Consider the following 16,290-nt stretch of genomic DNA (forward strand, 5'->3'; position numbering starts at 1 on the left):
TAAACTAAACAAAAAGAAGAAACTACACTATGAAACAAAGCAGAATTGATATAAAGTGATAACAGAAAAAGCTTTGGAACACGTTAAATGACATTTTGGGCAAAAAGGCAAACAGAGCTCCATCATTCATTGAATCAGATGGCTCATTCATCACACAACTCACTGATATTGCCAACTACTTTCATGATGTTTTCATTGGCAAGATTAGCAAACTTAGACATGAGATGCCAATAACAAATTCTGAACATGCATAACTGACTTAATTATGAAAGACAAGCGTTAAAATTTTGAATTCTGTAAAGTGAGTGTGGAAGAGGTGAAAAAATATTGTTGTCTGTCAACAATGACAAGCCATCTGGGTCTGACAACTTGGATGGAAAATGACTTTGGATGATAGCAAACTATATTGCCATTCTCTTCAATCTAAGCCAACAGAAAAGTGTGTGCCCTCAGGCCTGGAGGGAAGCAAAAGTCATTCCTCTACCCAAGAATAGCAAAGCACCCTTTACTGTCTGAAACAGCCGACCAATCAGCTTGTTACCAACCCTTAGTAAACTTTTGGAGAAAAACATTATTTTACCACATGCTATTTCACAATTAACAGACGAACAACATACTTTCAGCATGCTTATAGGGAAGGGCATTCAACACGCACAACACTTACACAAATGACTGATGATTGGCTGAAAGAAAATTATAAGAAGAAGATTGTGGGAGTTGTTTTGTTAGACTTCAGTGCAGCTTTTAACATTATCAATCATAATGTGCTGCTGGAAAAACATATGTGTTATAGCTTTACCTCCCCTGCTATATCTTGGATCGAGAGTTGCCTGTCTAACAGAACACAGAGGGTGGTCTTTAATGGAAGCCTCTCAAACATAATCCAGGTAGTGTCAGGCATTCCCTAGGGCAGCACTCTAGGCCCCTTACTTTTTTCAATCTTTACTAATGACCTGCCACTGGCACTGAGTGAAGCCTGTGTGTCTATGTATGCTAATGACTCAACACTATACACATCAGCTACCAAAGCGAGTGAAATCACTGCAACACTTAACAAAGATCTGCAGTCAGTTTCAGAATGGGTGGCAAGAAATAAGCTAGTCCTAAATATTTAAAATAGTTAAAAGATTGTATTTGGGACAAATCATTCACTAAACCCTAAACCTCAACTAAATATTTTATTGAATAATGTGGACATTGAGCAAGTTGAGGAGACTAAACTGCTTAGTCATAAAAATATTGATGCAACGGTAGCTAAGATGGGGAGAGGTATGTCAATAACGTAGCACTGCTCTGCTTTCTTGACTTTGCTATCAACAAAACAAGTCACACAGACCCTATTTCGGTCGCACTTGGACTACTGCCCAGTCATATCATGAAGTGCCACAAAGAGGGACATTACAGCAAATTACAGCTGGCTCAGAACAGAGCAGCACGGCTGGCCCGTAAATGTACACAAAGAGGTAACATCAATAAAATACATGTCAATCTCTCCTGGCTCAAAGTAGAGGAGAGAATGACTGCGTCACTATTTGCGTTGGTGAGAGGTATTGACGTGTTGAAAGCACCGAGCTGTCTGTTTAAACACAGCTCAGACACCCATGCATACCCCACAAGACATGCCACCAGAGGACTATTCACAGTCCCCAAGTGCATAACAAACTATGGGAAGCACACAGTACTTTATAGAGCAGGGTTGGGCAATTCCAGTCCTAGGGGGCTTGATTGGTGTCACAGTTTTGCCCCAGCTCCAGCTAACACACCTGACTCCAATAATCACCTAATCATGATCTTCAGTTTAGAATGTAATTTGATTCATCAGCTGTGTTTGGTAGAGATGGAGAAAAAGTGTGATACCAATCAGGCCCCCGAGGACTGGAGCTGCCCACCCCTGACATAGAGCCATGACTACATTGAACATTACTCCACATCAAGTAACTCATGCAAACAGTACAATCAGGTTTAAAATAAAACAAATCAAACTCCACACACACAGGCACACACACGTACGCACACACATGCTAACACATGGAATCTACACACAAGTACATTGTATTATTGTTATATTACTGTATTATGGATTTTGTATTGGTAGAGTGGTGGGTAATAATGTGTTGTATTGTAGATATAGTAGAGTAGTGTGTAATAATGTGTTGTATTGTAGATATGTAGTGGTAGAGTAGTGTGTAATAATGTGTTGTATTGTAGATATGTAGTGGTAGAGTAGTGTGTAATAATGTGTTGTATTGTAGATATGTAGTGGTAGAGTAGTGGGTAATAATGTGTTGTATTGTAGATATGGTAGAGTAGTGTGTAATAATGTGTTGTATTGTAGATATGTAGTGGTAGAGTAGTGTGTAATAATGTGTTGTATTGTAGATATGGTAGAGTAGTGGGTAATAATGTGTTGTATTGTAGATATGTAGTGGTAGAGTAGTGTGTAATAATGTGTTGTATTGTAGATATGTAGTGGTAGAGTAGTGTGTAATAATGTGTTGTATTGTAGATATGTAGTGGTAGAGTAGTGTGTAATAATGTGTTGTATTGTAGATATGTAGTGGTAGAGTAGTGTGTAATAATGTGTTGTATTGTAGATATGGTAGAGTAGTGGGTAATAATGTGTTGTATTGTAGATATGTAGTGGTAGAGTAGTGGGTAATAATGTGTTGTATTGTAGATATGGTAGAGTAGTGGGTAATAATGTGTTGTATTGTAGATATGTAGTGGTAGAGTAGTGTGTAATAATGTGTTGTATTGTAGATATGGTAGAGTAGTGGGTAATAATGTGTTGTATTGTAGATATGTAGTGGTAGAGTAGTGTGTAATAATGTGTTGTATTGTAGATATGTAGTGTGTAATAGTGTGTTGTGTGATGTGTACTGTTGTGTACTGTTTTATTTTGTGATGTAATCGCCTTAATCTTGTTTGGACCCCAGGAAGAGTAGCTGCTGCCTGTGAGGAACTAATGGCAGACTGTAGTAAATACAAATACAAATACAAGGACTGACTTTGTCCCTCAATGTGTTTTAGAGTTCATAATGGATGTTACCTGTGTTGCTGTAATTTCTGTTTCAATGGTCGATGTAGTTTCCCACAGTCCTTCTAGCACCATTTACTTGATCATCTGATAGGTCAGCGAAGAGTGTGAACAAATATCACACTGACCTGCACTCGGCCCCAAAATGTGAGCGTAGCTCCAAATTGGTCAGTTTACTGTATGAATCACCAATCCGTATCATACACACCATCTATTTCTAAATGAGGACTATTTGCTGGTCAGCAAAATGCATTTAGCATTGCTTCAGTGAGCAGTTTTAAACAGTTACTTGCTGCAGGCAACAACCAGAGAGGAAAGGCATGGCCAGAAGAAGATATATATATATATATATATATATATATATATATATATATATATATATATATATATATATATAGAAAAGCTGCAGGTGGTAATCTGCTGGATTTATTCGGATTCCTGCACCATGTAGGTGGGTTGTTTCCTGTATTGTATACATCCATTGACTCTGGCATACCTTCCTTTTCCTCTCAAAGTTAACAGTGAAGAGGCGACCCCGGGATACTGGCCTTCTAGGCAGAGCTGCAAAGAAAAAGCCATATCTCAGGCTGGCCAATAAAAATAAAAGATTAAGATGAGCAAAAGAACACAGACACTGGACAGAGGAACTCTGCCTAGAAGGCCAGCATCCCGGGGTCGCCTCTTCACTGTTGACGTTGTGACTGGTGTTTTGCGGGTACTATTTAATGAAGCTGCCAGTTTAGGACTTGTGAGGCGTCTGTTTCTCAAACTAGACACTCTAATGTACTTGTCCTCTTGCTCAGTTGTGCACCGAGGCCTCCCACTCCTCTTTCTATTCTGGTTAGAGCCAGTTTGCGCTGTTCTGTGAAGGGAGTAGTACACAGCGTTGTACGAGATCTTCCGTTTCTTGGCAATTTCTCGCATGGAATAGCCTTCATTTCTCAGAACAAGAATAGACTGACGAGTTTCAGAAGAAAGTTATTTGTTTCTGGCCATTTTGAGCCTGTAATTGAACCCACAAATGCTGATGCTCCAGACTCAACTAGTCTAAAGAAGCCCAGTTTTATTGCTTCTTTAATCAGAACAAACGTTTTCAGCTGTGCTAACATAATTGCAAAAGGATTTTCTAATAATCATTTAGCCTTTTAAAATGATCAACTTGGATTAGCTAACACAACGTGCCATTGTAACACAGGAGTGATGGTTGCTGATATGGGCCTCTGTACGCCTATGTAGATATTCAGATATTTCCAGCTACAATAGTAATTTACAACAAAACAAGGACATTTCTAAGTGACTCCAAACTTTTGAATGGTAGTGTATATTGGTTCCATTGATTTCTATTGGTTCTTTTGATTTCTATTGGTTCTATTGGTTCTTTTGATTTCTGTTGGTTCTTTTGATTTCTATTGGTTCTATTGGTTCTATTGGTTCTTTTGATTTCTATTGGTTCTATTGGTTCTTTTGATTTGTATTGGTCCCATTGATTTCTATTGGTTCTATTGGTTCTATTGGTTCTATTGATTTCTATTGGTTCTATTGGTTCTATTGATTTCTATTGATTGTAGTTACATATACAGTATGAGACCTAAGAGGCTCGCTTGATTCTTTCCTTAGTCACGATGATCACTCATCATTGTCGTTCCTCCCGCTTTCCTTCTTTCTCTCTCCTTCTCTCTTTGTACCCCCTGTCTCTCTCCTTCTCTCGCTCTCTCCTTCTCCCCCTCTCTCTCCATAGGGGCCATCTTTGATGAGTCTGCCAGGAAGGATGACGAGGTGTTCCGCATGGCCGTGGCGGACCTCAACCTCAACAACGAGATCCTGGAGACTGAGAAGATCACCATCTCTGTGGAGTTTGTGGATGGGAACAACCCTTTCCAGGCAGTCCAGGAGGGTAAGGACTTAACCTGCCCTCACCCTCACTCTCACCTCACCCTCACCCCCGAGGTGCCTTATTGCTATTATAAACTGGTTACCAATGTTATTAGAGCAGTACAAATATTTTTGGGGCCATACCACGGCTGTCAGCCAATCAGCATTGAGGGCTCGAACCACCCAGTTTATAATAGGTTTTAAAGGTGTCCCCCAGAAAACAAAGATATGATTTCGCATTGGAAATATTTTGTAATGTTAGTTGAAGATTTAAGCACCTGAAAAGGGAGTCTATTGAATTCCACTGTACTTTACCGGTTATATGGTCAATCACCATTGATATGCACTGTAGTATTCTGAATACTATCAGCTTTAATTAAAAGGGTCATATCCTTCCAATATTTCTCAAAACGCTATTAACAATTAATTAAGCTGATATCATCGATGGCATTTGTATTCGGCGGTATCTGCTAAAACATGCAGAGGTGTGGAGATACCTGCTGTGTGGAGATACCTACTAAAACATGCAGAGGTGTGGAGATACCTACTAAAACATGCAGAGGTGTGGAGATACCTACTAAAACATGCAGAGGTGTGGAGATGCCTACTGAAACATGCAGAGGTGTGGAGATACCTACTAAAACATGCAGAGGTGTGGAGATACCTACTAAAACATGCAGAGGTGTGGAGATACCTACTAAAACATGCAGAGGTGTGGAGATACCTACTAAAACATGCAGAGGTGTGGAGATACCTACTGAAACATGCAGAGGTGTGGAGATACCTACTAAAACATGCAGAGGTGTGGAGATACCTACTAAAACATGCAGAGGTGTGGAGATACCTACTGAAACATGCAGAGGTGTGGAGATACCTACTGAAACATGCAGAGGTGTGGAGATACCTACTAAAACATGCAGAGGTGTGGAGATACCTACTGAAACAGGCAGAGGTGTGGAGATACCTACTGAAACATGCAGAGGTGTGGAGATACCTACTGAAACATGCAGAGGTGTGGAGATACCTACTGAAACATGCAGAGGTGTGGAGATACCTACTAAAACATGCAGAGGTGTGGAGATACCTAATGTGTGGAGATACCTACTGTGTGGAGATACCTGCTGTGTGGAGATACCTGCTGTGTGGAGATACCTGCTGTGTGGAGATACCTGCTGTGTGGAGATACCTGCTGTGTGGAGATACCTGCTAAAACATGCAGAGGCATGTGGCACAAAATATAAATTAACGCCTCTCTAGAATGATATCATGATTTCATTGACCGATAATTTCTCTATTAGTTCATTACCCAATAGTTTATTTACCCAATATATTACTGGGAGCTTATAGCGTGTATAAATTATGACTCTCTTTATTCCTACTCCATAGCCTAGAGTTTACTCGCTGTTAGTCTCCACCTCTACTAGCCAGCTCTTGCTTTTTACTAAACAAATAATATTACACACAGAAAAACCTGTGTTCTACTGAACTGACCTCAGCTAAAAGAGACATATTTCCCAGAGTTTAAAATAGATCCCTTCCTTTACAACTGACATAAAACCACTGACGTAACAAGCTCCTAGCATCGTGTGATGTTGTCGTCGGTAATAACTCAACTCTTTTAGATCCCTAGCCTGGGAAATATGAACTCAAGGTGAAGTCTAGTTGGAACATGTTTACCTAATGGACACTAGTTATTTGTGGAGGGTGCCAGGTGTGCAGTGTATTGCCATCTAAGAGCCTAGTAGTTACTACTGGTGCTTTGGTTCAAGCCTCTCTGGGGCATCTGTACCTAAGATGCTCTATCGTCTTTGAAGTAGTGATATTACTGAATACATGACGTGTTCTGGCTCAGACTGGATGGTGATATTACTGAATACATGACGTGTTCTGGTGTCAGACTGGATGGTGATATTACTGAATACATGACGTGTTCTGGATGGTGATATTACTGAAGACATGACGTGTTCTGGCTCAGACTGGATGGTGATATTACTGAATACATGATGTGTTCTGGCTCAGACTGGATGGTGATATTACTGAATACATGACGTGTTCTGGCTCAGACTGGATGGTGATATTACTGAAGACATGACATGTTCTGGCTCAGACTGGATGGTGATATTACTGAATACATGATGTGTTCTGGCTCAGACTGGATGGTGATATTACTGAAGACATGACGTGTGTTCTGGATGGTGATATTACTGAATACATGACGTGTTCTGGCTCAGACTGGATGGTGATATTACTGAAGACATGACATGTTCTGGCTCAGACTGGATGGTGATATTACTGAATACATGACGTGTTCTGGCTCAGACTGGATGGTGATATTACTGAATACATGACATGTTCTGGCTCAGACTGGATGGTGATATTACTGAATACATGACATGTGTTCTGGGTTCAGACTGGATGGTGATATTACTGAATACATGACATGTGTTCTGGGGTCAGACTGGATGGTGATATTTCTGAATACATGACGTGTTCTGGGGTCAGACTGGATGGTGATATTACTGAATACATGACATGTTCTGGCTCAGACTGGATGGTGATATTACTGGATACATGACGTGTTTTGGCTCAGACTGGATGGTGATATTACTGAATACATGACGTGTTTTGGCTCAGACTGGATGGTGATATTACTGAATACATGACGTGTTCTGGCTCAGACTGGATGGTGATATTACTGAATACATGACATGTTCTGGCTCAGACTGGATGGTGATATTACTGAATACATGACGTGTTCTGGCTCAGACTGGATGGTGATATTACTGAATACATGATGTGTTCTGGCTCAGACTGGATGGTGATATTACTGAATACATGACTTGTGTTCTGGGGTCAGACTGGATGGTGATATTACTGAATACATGACGTGTTCTGGGGTCAGACTGGATGGTGATATTTCTGAATACATGACGTGTTCTAGCTCAGACTGGATGGTGATATTACTGAATACATTACATGTGTTCTGGGGTCAGACTGGATGGTGATATTACTGAATACATGACGTGTTCTGGCTCAGACTGGATGGTGATATTACTGAATACATGACGTGTGTTCTGGGGTCAGACTGGATGGTGATATTACTGAATACATGACGTGTTCTGGTGTCAGACTGGATGGTGATATTACTGAATACATGACGTGTTCTGGGGTCAGACTGGATGGTGATATTACTGAATACATGACATGTGTTCTGGGGTCAGACTGGATGGTGATATTTCTGAATACATGATGTGTTCTGGGGTCAGACTGGATGGTGATATTACTGAATACATGATATGTGTTCTGGGGTCAGACTGGATGGTGATATTACTGAATACATTACATGTGTTCTGGGGTCAGCTCCTTATCATAAACTACTGGAAGGATCTTCTATGTCTTCCATTGTATCAAAACATCTGTTATTCTTTTGCTCTTCGTACAACATTAACAAAGCAGAATTTGCTTTTGCTAATTAAAAAAAGGCTTCATAAAACACCTTTCTTGTTGTGGCGTGATATGTTATTATGTGGATTGATATATTACTAGAAGGCACCTCTTCGTGCAGATGCACTGATGTGAAGATAACTTATTACAGGGCTGCTTTTAATTTAGAATTCAGAGCTGACAAGGTAAACATCTGTTCTGCACCTGAACAAGGCAGTTAACCCACTGTTCCTAGGCTGTCATTGAAAATAAGAATTTGTTTTTAACTGACTTGCATGGTTAAATAAACTCAATACATTTTCCAGAGTTTATCATAAGACATGAACAGAATGCGTCAGTAATTTGTATTTCCTGCAACTTTCTGTCTGCTGTGTGTGTGTGTGTGTGTGTGTGTGTGTGTGTGTGGTACGCTTCTAGCACTGTAGCCTTTAGGGATGATGCTATTGAAAACAGTCGACTGGTAGATGGGAAGGCTTTCCCAAAAACCTTCTTCATTAAATGTTAACTACAAAGTAGCTTATGCCTACCTGGCAGAATGATATCATGATTAATCTAGTGGGTATTTGTTTTGCAAACTCTACCATCACGTGTGCTACAAAAACACCCGTAAACAACAGCCTCTTGCTAGGTGTGCACTTTATTTAAAGGCTAACTACACCAAAAATCCATATTTCTCAGATTTTTCCAAGACCTCAAAAGTGGTGTCTTCATGTGGTTTAAGCATTGTTGTAGACTTTTTTTAGTTTTGTTGTTTTTCTCAAAAATAAAAAAATAAAAATATGAAACTTGGAAAAACAAAACAGAGAAAAATTAAAACGATTTTATAGCATCCTGTATGGTTGTGGTGTGTGTATGGTGGGTGTGTGTCTGTGTGGTGTATGTGTTGTGTGTGTTTGAGTGTATTTGTGTTTGTTTGAGTGTATTTGTGTGTGTCTGTGTTCATGTGTGTGTTCATGTGTGTGTGTACATTGTGTGTGTGTGTTTTATGCATGTGTGTGTTTGTGTGTGTGTGTGTGTGTGAGTGTGTGTATAATGGAAGTAGCTAGGTGTCTGCAAACTCAACAGGCATGTTAACCTGACAACAGGCCCCTGAACCCCATCCCATGATTGCCATGCTTTAACATGTACAGCATGATCGCACTTTGTTTTGTCTACAAGGAGGCTCCCACAGGCTCCATCCATTACTGTACACATTAAGGCCAAGCACCACCCATTACTGTCCACACTGCAATAAAAGATGGTGCCATACCATACTGGATGGCAAGCTCCAACCCAACTTTGTTATTTTGTGATTCTTTTGTATTTAAAAAAATAATAATCTCAATGTAGCCGCTATAATTTCTTACAACCAACAAGAACTTTTGAACATCAGATCGACAGTTACTTACCTCAATTCCAGCTTCAACTTCGACTTCGACTCATCTGTCCTGGACGTCAGGAAACACTGACGTTACAGAAGCAAGCGAGACGGGATCCTGGTTAGTTTAAGGCGAAGGGAGAACCAGCCACCTCTTCCCTCCATTCTACTGGCCATTGGACATTCACTTGATAATACGAAGGATGACCTCCAATCGTGGATTTGCTACCAATGGGACTTTCTGAAACATCTTGGACAAGATACCCCGCATGACTATCCAACTTGATGGATTCTCCATTCACTGTGCCGACAGGACAGTGGAGCCGGGAATTCGAGGGGGAGAGGGGTTTGCCTCTTCATCAACAACAACTGGTATGCTGACTTGAGCACTGTGGAAGTGTTGGCCCATTGTTCACCCGTCTTGGAATACCTGATGCTCAAACGCCGACCCTTTTACCTCCTGAGGGAGTTTTCAGCTGTTATCGTGACTATTTTATACATTGCACCTCAGACAAGAAAAATAACAAGCTGGCACTTAACAAACTGTACAAGGCTATAACCATACAGGAAAACTTACATCCAGGGGCTGCTTTTCTAGTTGCCAGTGATTTTAATTCTGTGTCATTATGACACGTGATGCCCAACTTCCATCAACACGTCTCCCTCGCCACTAGGGGCGATAAAGTACAAGACCACTGTTATTCTACCCACAAGCAAGCATACAAGACCCTCCCTCGTTCTGCTTCCTGTTTACGAGCAGAAGCTCAAAGAGGAATTACCTGTGACTCACTTGAGATATGGTCTCTAGATTCAGAGATTATGCTACAGGCCTAGCGCTGATTAGAATATGTTTCGGTACTTAGCCAATAACATCGACTAGCTAACCACCTCCTTCACCGGCTTCATTCAAAAATTAATCAGCACGTTGTCCGCACAGATTGGGTTTGCTGCTTCACCAATCAAAAGCCTTGGATTAATACAGAGGTTGCCGCTAAACTAAAGGATAGGGCTACCGCACACAGGGCTACGGCACACAGGGCTACCACACACAGGGCTACCACACACAGGGCTACCACACACAGGACTATCACACACAGGGCTACCACACACAGGGCTACCACACACAGGGCTACCACACACAGGGCTACCACACACAGGGCTACCACACACAGGGCTATCACACACAGGGCTACCACAGACAACCCTGAGGCTACGGCTGAGGACAGGAACAAGTACAAGAAGAACCATTATGACCTCTGCAGACTCATCAAACGAGCAATAAGACAATATAGGAATAAGGTGGAATCATACTACATAGGCTCCGACACCCACCGCATGTGGCAGGGGCTACAGTCTATTATAGATTACAAAGGAAGACCCAGCCGCGATCTGCCCAACGATGCTGCTCTACCAGACAAACTCAATGTATTTTATGCACACTTTGACAATAACAACATTGTGCCGGGTGTGAAGGCCTTCCTTTCACACCGCCTGATATAGAGTTCCTGGATGGCAGGGTCACTGACCCAGAAGATTGGGTGATCTCACTCTCCAAGGCCGACGTGTGTAAAGTCTTTAATCAGGGTCAATACCCGCAAGGCTGCAGGGCCCGATGGTATTCCAGGGAGCATTCTCATAGCATTCGCTGAAAAGCTCGCAGTTATATTCACTGTTATTTTTAACCTCTCCTTGTTCCAGTTTGTATTCCCCACGTTTTAAGATGACCACCATCATTCCTGTTCCCAAGAACTCTAAGGTTTCATGACTCTATGACTACCGTCCTGTAGCACCCACAATAATCTTTTATTATGATTTTTGTTGGGGTGTAATTTTTACCCCCCTTTTCTCCCCAATTTCGTGATTATGATCTTGTCTCATCGCTACAACTAACCAACGGGCTCGGGAGAGGCGAAGGACGAGTCATGCGTCCTCTGAAACATGACCCGCCAAACCGTGCTTCTTAACACCTGCCCACTTAACCTGAAAGCAAGCTGCACCAATGTGTCAGAGGAAAGACCATTCAACTGATGACCGAGGTCAGCCTGCAGGCGCCCTTATCGCCACAAGGAGTCGCTATAGCACGATGAGTCAAGTAAAGACCCCCGGCCAAACCCTCCCCTAACCCAGACGCTGGGCCAATTGTGCACTGCCCTATGGGACTTCCGGTCACAGCCAATAATGACACAGCCTGGGATCGAACCCCAGACTGTAGTGATGCCACAATACTGCGATGCAGTACCTTAGACCTCTGCGCCAATCGGGAGACCAAGAACTCACATATGTAATTATGAAGTGCTTTGAGAGGCTGGTTATGGCAGACATCAACTCCATCATCCCAGACACCCTAGACCCACTCCAATTTGCATACCGCCACAACAGATCCATAGATGACGCATCTCAATGGCACTCCACACTGCTCTCACCCACCTAGATAAGAGGAACCTACGCTATATATCTAAAAGTATGTGGACACACGTTCAAATTAGTGGATTCGGCTATTTCAGCCACATCCGTTGCTGACAGGTGTATAATATCGAGCACACAGCCATGCAATCGTCATAGAAGAACATTGACAGTAGAATGGCCTTACTGAAGAGCTCAGTGACTTTCAACGTGGCAACGTCATAGGATGCCACCTTTTCAACAAGTCAGTTTGTCAAACACCCACTCACATACAATCATCATATATACGCTGCTGCTGCTCTGTTTATCATATATCCTGAAGCCTAGTCACCTTACCACTATACATATCTACCTCTATAGATCCAGTATGCTGCACATTGTAAATATGGTACTGACCCGATATATAATATCCTTATCTACTGTATAGTGTTCTTCTTATTTCTTTGTTTTATATCTCGTGTGTTTTTGTTCTACCTTGTTATTTTTAATATTACATTGTTATTGATTACTACATTGTTTTTTTGTTTTTTTACTTCACCTTTAGTTAACCAGGTTGGCCAGTTGAGAACATGTTCTCATTTACAACTGCGACCTGATCAAGATAAAGCAAAGCAGTGAGACACAAACAACAACACAGAGTTACACATGGAATATACATACGCACAGTCAATATCACAATAGGAAAGTCTATATACAGTGTATGCAAATGAAGTAAGATTAGGGAGGTAAGGCAATTAATAGGCCATAGTGGCGAAATAATTACAATTTATCAATTAAACACTGGAGTGATAGTTGTGCAGAAGATGAATGTGCAAGTAGAAATACTGGGGTACAAAGAGCAAAAAATAAATAACAATATGGGAATGAGGTAGTTGGGTGGGCTATTTACAGATGGGCTATGTACAGGTGCAATGATTGGTAAGCTGTTCTGACAGCTGATGCTTAAAGTTAGTGAGGGAGATATGAGTCTCCAACTTCAGAGATTTTTTCAGTTCGTTCCAGTCATTGGCAGCAGAGAACTGGAAGGGAAGGCGGCCAAATGAGGAATTGGCTTTGGGGGTGACCAGTGAAATATACCTGCTGGAGCGTGTGCTACGGGTGGGTGCTGCTATGGTGACCAGTGAGCTGAGATAAGGCGGGGCTTTACCTAGCAAAGACTTATAGATGACCTGGAGCCAGGGGGTTTGGCTACGAATATGAAGCAAGGGCCAGCCAACGAGAGAGTACAGGTCGCAGTGGTGGGTAGTATATGGGGCTTTGGTGACAAAACAGATGGAACTATAATAGACTGCATCCAATTTGCTGAGTAGAGTGTTGGAGGCTATTTTGTAAATGACATCGCCGAAGTCAAGGATCGGTAGGATAGTCAGTTTTACGAGGGTATGTTTGGCAGCATGAGTAAAGGATGCTTTGTTGTGAAATAGGAAGCCGATTCTAGCCGATTTTAATTTTGGATTGGAGATGCTTAATGTGAGTCTGGAAGGAGAGTTTACAGTCTAATCAGACACCTAGGTATTTGTAGTTGTCCACATATTCTAAGTCAGAACTGTGCAGAGTAGTGATGCTGGACGGGCGGGCAGGTGCAGGCAGAGATCGGTTGAAGAGCATGCATTTAGTTTTACTTGCATTTAAGAGCAGTTGGAGGCCACGGAAGGAGTGTTGTATGGCATTGAAGCTCGTCTGGAGGTTTGTTAACACAGTGTCCAAAGAGGGGCCAGAAGTATACAGAATGGTGTCGTCTGCATAGAGGTGGATCAGAGAATCACCAGCAGCAAGCGCGACATCATTGATGTATGGGGTTAGAGCTGGCAAGAAAGGCATTCCACTGTAGAAAACACATAGAACATTAAGGCCAGGCACCACACATCACTGTCCACATTAAGGCCAGGCACCACACATCACTGTCCACATTAAGACCAGGCACCACACATCACTGTCCACATTAAGACCAGGCACCACACATCACTGTCCACATTAAGACCAGGCACCACACATCACTGTCCACATTAAGACCAGGCACCACACATCACTGTCCACATTAAGACCAGGCACCACACATCACTGTCCACATTAAGACCAGGCACCACACATCACTGTCCACATTAAGACCAGGCACCACACATCACTGTCCACATTAAGACCAGGCACCACACATCACTGTCCACATTAAGGACACACATGCAACGAGGAATGAGGGATGAATGGGTCTTTAGTCCAAATATTTATTCATATCTAGATTGCAGGGATGATTTGCCAGGATCGTTCATAGGGATTGGTGGGCGAGAGGATATCAAGGCGATGTTCTCAACATCAGTCCTCGTTAAACCATCACCAATGTGACTACTCCCATCAAAATCTGTGCTGCTGAAGCCTGAGCCAGCCAGATGCTCGTGGAGATGGATTCTTGCTCACCCGTCTGCATGTAGTTCCACTTCAGCCTGGAGGGGTTCTCTGGGATATTGTGCATCTGGTGCTCAAATTCTATGGAGAGCAGGATATGTGCTACAGTAACTGTTCTCACAACCTGTTCTCATCGCTTTGCAGGCAAAACATTGTTAAATGCGAATGTTATGCTGCCGTCACTTACGTTTAGACACAACACTCTATCTCATCATCTTGCCGTAACCAGATGAATTAGTGAACAGGTACATGTACTGCATTCGCGGATCATATTGATTAAAGCAGTAAGTGGGACTGTAATTGGATAACAGCACGTGTGGGTGGGTGGGGTGGGTGGGTGGGGGGGATCCGCTCACAGAGGGTGACTGTGAGTTCTTGTCTTGCCGTCTTCCCTCTCAGATGTAGTGATATGTAGTCATTCCTACTCCGTGTTTCCACAGTGACACACCAAGTTGACACGGACCTGTGTCTTGGCAAGGCAACTTTGCACAGTCTTCTTGGGAGTGACTTTTGAGGGAAAGAAGGGTGTCAATGTCTGACTGACAGTTAAAATAATGTACTTTAATGGCATGCTGCTCTGTAGCAAAGTTGCGCCACAGCACTGTTTCTTGAAAGTACCACAAATATCGAAATTATTGCGATGCAAAGGTGAAAATGAGGTGAGACATATAAATGAAAGAAAGTGAGATGATTATATTTAGGTTTGAGTTTATTGTTGTTGCTATAGTAGCGAACAGCCAGGATGGAGGGGATTGTGATTGGATAACAATAGGACAGGAAGCAGCATTGTTCTCTACAGATCTCTGCAGTCTCGCTCTCTAGCCTCTCTGTGGGGTTCCTTACCACATTCTTAGAAAACAAACTGAGATTTGTACCATAGCACGCATATTTAAAACCATGAATATTTTACTGCTAAATGATGCCTCTCTGAGTTATAAAAGATGCACAGTTCAACGTGGGTTATGATTGTGTTTTTGTTTGTTTTTGTGGCTGGGAGGAAATAAATCACAGGATGGAAATTTGATCTGGAACATGTCATTGATTGACTTCCAGGTTAAGACAACAGACGTCTGCTCTAAACAGCCCATTTGTATAATTGATGAGGGATCTGGGGTATACCCAACAGGGTTATGCTATCTGATGAGGTGAGGCAACATCGGGATTCACACACATTTTATTTTGTAATTGTATTTTTATGTGACACCCTCAAAGGAATCTACAGTAGAGTTTCGGCTTACTAAGCAATGTAATGCAAAATACCATTTCCCCCATTCCTTCATCCCCCATCCTCACCCTCCCTGGCTGTTCTTCGATCAGCCCACATTGCCTCCAGCCTAAAGCCCTCCAGCTAAACGCCAGCATTCAGCCTGGATTGCCACAGTCCAATTATCCGGACTCTAATCAATGGGGGGCGTTTCCAGCGGTGAGGCTGACATTTGTAATAAAGCAGTGATATGATGGCATTCTGCAGCTGACAGCTGGGTGAAACCCTTCTGCTGGGGTCCGATGACTCCTCAGAGGAACTTGGCCCCCAGAATGGTGCGTCTGGCAACCCCTCAACGTGCAACTGGCACCGGACAGGTTTTCCCAGAAATGATGGACAAAAGCTCCTTTAGTTATGAATGTCTGTGAGACAGCAGGTCGTGGTAGGCTGCAACTCTATTGAGTGCTGTGGTTTCCTGCTCACGTCGTGCGTGTCACAGCTCCTACCGTGCAGAGCTTACCCATTATACCACAAAGACATTGTAAGTTCCCGGCAAAGCAGAGCCCGATTATG

At 42.4% G+C, this 16,290-nt stretch overlaps 1 protein-coding gene across 2 annotated transcripts in view; it reads left to right on the top strand.

Moving 5' to 3' along the window:
* The window catches only part of LOC115164974 (glutamate receptor ionotropic, delta-2), a 582,060-nt gene that overhangs the window by 71,004 nt on the left and 494,766 nt on the right, over positions 1-16,290 (top strand). For both annotated transcript variants that reach the window (XR_003870040.1, XM_029717948.1), the window contains exon 2: positions 4,776-4,931. Coding sequence is in view for 1 of the 2 variants with exons in the window: in XM_029717948.1 (XP_029573808.1) it covers positions 4,776-4,931 (156 nt within the window). In the remaining variant the exon portion in view is untranslated. The remainder of the gene's footprint in view (positions 1-4,775; positions 4,932-16,290) is intronic.

The sequence above is a fragment of the Salmo trutta genome, chromosome 27, assembly GCF_901001165.1.
Source record: "Salmo trutta chromosome 27, fSalTru1.1, whole genome shotgun sequence".
Taxonomy (NCBI): domain Eukaryota; kingdom Metazoa; phylum Chordata; class Actinopteri; order Salmoniformes; family Salmonidae; genus Salmo; species Salmo trutta.